The sequence below is a fragment of the Calidris pugnax genome, unplaced genomic scaffold, assembly GCF_001431845.1.
Source record: "Calidris pugnax isolate Ruff unplaced genomic scaffold, ASM143184v1 scaffold40, whole genome shotgun sequence".
Classification (NCBI taxonomy): Eukaryota; Metazoa; Chordata; class Aves; order Charadriiformes; family Scolopacidae; genus Calidris; species Calidris pugnax.
Window position 1 is genome coordinate 1,265,107 of NW_015090796.1, and position 771 is coordinate 1,265,877.

Here is a 771-nt window from a genome sequence, read left to right on the forward strand (position 1 = left end):
TCCCCACCCCTCCTCCCCCCCACCCAAAAACCAAACCAAACCAACCAACCAAACCCTCCTTCTCCTCACCTGAGGTGAAGAGGACGATGGCTTTCAGGCAGCTGTACTCGGCCGAATCGACGTGCAGCGCCTTCAGCTTCTCCACCTGCTCCTGGAAGATGCGGATGTGGTCCATGAAGGCCACGACGCGGTCGGCCGACATAGGGGAAGCGTGGAGGCCGGCGGCGGCCAAGAGAGGGGCCACATGGAGGGGCATGGAGCATTGGGCGGCGTTGAGGACGAAGAGCTCGCTCCAGGTGAGCCTCAGCAAGGCCACCTGGTCGGTGATCTGCAGGTCGGGGAAGAAAGGGATGTTGCGGGCCCACTCGACGGCGCTGAAGAGGAGGCGGGCGGCCAGCTCGCAGATGTTCTCGATGCCCATGATGTTGTTGGGTTGCATGCACTGGCTGCCGTAGCGGGAGGTGGGGTAGGGCTCGGCCCGCAGCAGGAGGGAGATGTATCCCGAGAGATAGCAGTGGCCGTTCAAAGGGTCGCCGTTGGTCAAGGCGTACTGGCCGGGGTTGGGTTGGGTGGGCGGCATCCTTCCTCGCTGAACCGCTGACAAAAAGGAAGGAGAGAAGGAGAGGAAATGTGCATCCAGGAGGAGAAGAGCATCGCCAGCATCGCCCCGCCGGCGCTGCCAGACAACCGGAGACAATGCCGGGCTTCTTTCTCTTCTTTCATCACCCCCAAAACCTCCACCCCTACACCCCAAACCCCACCACCAACAAC

General features: G+C 62.1%; 1 protein-coding gene across 1 annotated transcript in view; it reads right to left on the minus strand.

The window, feature by feature from the left end:
• Positions 1 to 771, minus strand: part of NR2F1 (nuclear receptor subfamily 2 group F member 1) — a 9,974-nt gene that overhangs the window by 5,647 nt on the left and 3,556 nt on the right. The window contains exon 2 of the mRNA XM_014936877.1: positions 70 to 597. Within this exon, the coding sequence (XP_014792363.1) occupies positions 70 to 597 (528 nt within the window). The remainder of the gene's footprint in view (positions 1 to 69; positions 598 to 771) is intronic.